The sequence below is a fragment of the Borostomias antarcticus genome, assembly GCF_949987555.1.
Source record: "Borostomias antarcticus genome assembly, chromosome: 2".
Taxonomy (NCBI): domain Eukaryota; kingdom Metazoa; phylum Chordata; class Actinopteri; order Stomiiformes; family Stomiidae; genus Borostomias; species Borostomias antarcticus.
The window spans coordinates 22,290,998-22,294,133 of record NC_140235.1 but is presented as its reverse complement, the minus strand read 5'-3'; the positions used below and the strand labels follow the sequence as shown (position 1 = coordinate 22,294,133).

Below are 3,136 nucleotides of genomic sequence, written 5' to 3'. Positions count from 1 at the left end.
CCGAGTGATATACAAGTGGACAGTAAACATGATACAGTACATCGGCCCTTTGTAGCAATAATTAGAATGTCTATTTACGATTGATGCAACAATCAACGTCAAAACCAAGCACTCTTACTCACAACATTTATCAGAAAAATAAGTCTTTACAGCTGTTCTTGTGACCTCAATATGAGCAGTTTATTTTTGTGTGTGCAAACAGTCAAACTCGGCCAAGTCCCAAGATATAAACGGGAAAAATTAAATGTTCAGGCGAAGTTATACAACTTGAACCAACCTAAGCTGTGTACCCATACTGTCATGACCGTGCAATTTTGGAAATCCAGAAAAACGCACAAATGACTCTGACTGTTCGGCATATCAAGAGGCAATTATGCTGTTCCTGCAAATATGAAATGTCCGACCGTTCGCACCTTTACCTACTGTACGGGTATGACACATGTAGTTTCTGATCTGAACACTGGGATTCATTCATTCACCTGTGCGTCACACATATGCTCCTATCCACCCGCATGCTTCTGTGCTTCGCTCCCTACAGACTCCCAACCTAAGGGCATGAGTTACAGCGTAACGCTTGGACACATAGGTACACGACCAAACTAAACTCTTTCTCTGACTGATCTATCCAACATGATCAAACTACCTAGACAAGAGTCACCTGATCTATGTTGTGAAATAGAATGACCATAACTAATGCTAATGCACCTAACTTCACTATTAACCCATGAGAATCCTAACATTTAGAACAAGCACCAAAAGAGCAACTTAACTCCTCAAGCTCTGAACTCTGTCGATTTAGAAAGTAGACGGGCTCCTGAGTGGAACAGACTGTACTGTTACTGAGACACCAAGCATAGTTTTTTTTATGTACAAAGTAAAAATGTACTTGGCAATGAGAAAACTGAACTGTGGCAAGCTGCGGCTCTGGTAGCCTACATGTGACAGACGAACAAACTAACGTACACGGGTGGATCTAAAGTCCCTTCCACTTGATTCCAACAACACACAGAGACAGTACTGTATGTGACATTGATGGATGATGATAATGCTCTCTTCAGCACAGTTCATCTAGAGATCCATACATCTAGTCTGGGTCTCAGTAGTGAACCTTAACCAGGGCCATGGATAAACCACCTTGGGCCCATACCCTGAACACAGTAGACAGCCTAACCCTAACTAACTCTAACTCTGAACACCCTCTATGCAGATAGAAGTCCATGGCCGTGTGGGCCTATAAAAACTTGGTTCTGTTCCCAGGTCTCAGCCCAGCATGTCACTGAGACACAGTAGGAGCCCTCACCACTACTCTCCAGAATCTATTCATCACTGTGAGGGAAGGGGCGACCATATTTGTGCTGAGTCACCACAGTTGCCTCTCCGGCCAGACCAGCTCATTCTCAGGTTTGGCTCCGCGTCCCAGCAGATCTGGCTGGACACGTCAGCTCCAGAGAAAGATTAGCCCGCCCTTGAAATAATGCCCTGGACTGACATAGATTGTTTTCTGATTCTGGGAATTCATGGTTAGTTGAAGAAGTTGTTTACTTCTCGACTCATTAGCTAGTAGACTGGAGAGTAGAGCTGGCATGAAATATAGTCCATGACCGCGATTAAGCACGTCTGGACTGAAGAGAAAGAAGGCTGCTGAAAGAGTTACGTTCCCTGTTTGTGACTAACGTGCTTTTCTTTTGTCTCCCTCTCCGTCCCCCCATCTCTCTCCTTTTCTCCATATCTCTTCTCCTTTCACTCCCTCTACTTCTCTCACTCATTCAACTACCTCACATTCACCTCTCCTATTCTCATTTCTTCCCATCTCATCCCTCTTTCACTCCATTTCTACCCCTCTCGTTCTTCCGTTCTGCTCGTTCTCCCCCCCTGTCCTCCGCGCAGAGAGCAAGAGGATCCTTTCAGGAGGCAGTCTTTGGGGGGAGGGATGGGCGAGGGTGGGGAAGACCCCCTGCTGCTCCCCTGCTCGACCCCCATAGGGGCCCAGCGTGGCCACCACACCCCCTGGACGCCCCTCTCCAAAGACAGCCTCAAGTACAAGAGCGAGGGCTACTACGGCCAGGAGCAGCCCCTCAACTACTGCAAGACCTCCATGGGCCCCCATAAAGGCCTCAGCCCGGGCCTGGACAACGGGTGGCCGCTCCGGCCCAGCTCGGGGCCCTTACGCGGGGGGCAGGGGGTGGGCTACATCCCTTCCAACCGGCTGGGGAAGGCGGGCCACTACGGCAAGCCCTACCGCCTGTCCCCGGGGTGTCACGGAGGAGGGAGGGGGGACGTCTACGTCCCCAAACTGTACGGGAGCCTCCAGAGCCCCGAGTCTGACAGCGGCTACTGCGTGGAGGGGGTGAAGAATGAGAACGGCTACGGGGAAGAGTGCTACGACTCCCGGCTCATGCCCACGGAGATGCCCATCAAGGTGGAGCAGGACTCGGACTCGGAGAATGGCTGCGACGCCTACGGGCGGCCCTGGGCCTGCCGCGAGCCCACGGACCGGCGCTACGCCAACGGCGGCGTGTACGAGGGCAGCCTCCAGATGAAGGCGGAGGCGGACTATTACGACCAGTACTCCACCTGCCAGCGCGGGAAGGCCGGCATCAGCCCCCCGTACAACAACGGCCACTACCACCACCACCACCACCACCAGAACAACAACCCCTGCGGCGTCGGAAACGGCGTCGGCAACGGCGTCGGCAATGGCGTCGGCAACGGCGTCGGCAACGGCGTCAGCAACGGCGCGGCCGCCGGCGCCCGCCCGCTGAAGTGCGTCATCAACAAAGAGCCCGGCGCCCAGTTCGTCCCCCAGAGGCTGTCCCACTCCGACCCCCTGTGCAGCAGCCAGACCATCAACCTGATGGACGCCCACCTCTACGCCGGCGGCGCTCCACTGGAGCACGCCCACCACAAGGCCTACATGCAGCAGGACTACAAGGCCCAGGACTACAAGCTGGGCTACCAGGAGTTCAAAGGTCACGGGCTGGTCCACGCTATCAAGCGGGAGCCCATGGACTCCCCCCCCTGGTCCGACGGCGGCCACGACATGGGCATGACCGGGCATGCCCAGAGGAACGTTATGGGCACCTGTGTTATGAGCGTGGGGCAACACAAAGCCAATCCCTATGTTTATATGCAGTAG

At 53.4% G+C, this 3,136-nt stretch overlaps 1 protein-coding gene across 1 annotated transcript in view; it reads left to right on the top strand.

Moving 5' to 3' along the window:
• Window positions 1-3,136, top strand: part of ahrra (aryl-hydrocarbon receptor repressor a) — a gene marked incomplete at both ends in the record, with an annotated part of 61,438 nt that extends 58,302 nt beyond the window's left edge. The window contains one exon of the mRNA XM_084453822.1: window positions 1,888-3,136. Coding sequence (XP_084309948.1) covers window positions 1,888-3,136 — 1,249 coding nt within the window. The remainder of the gene's footprint in view (window positions 1-1,887) is intronic.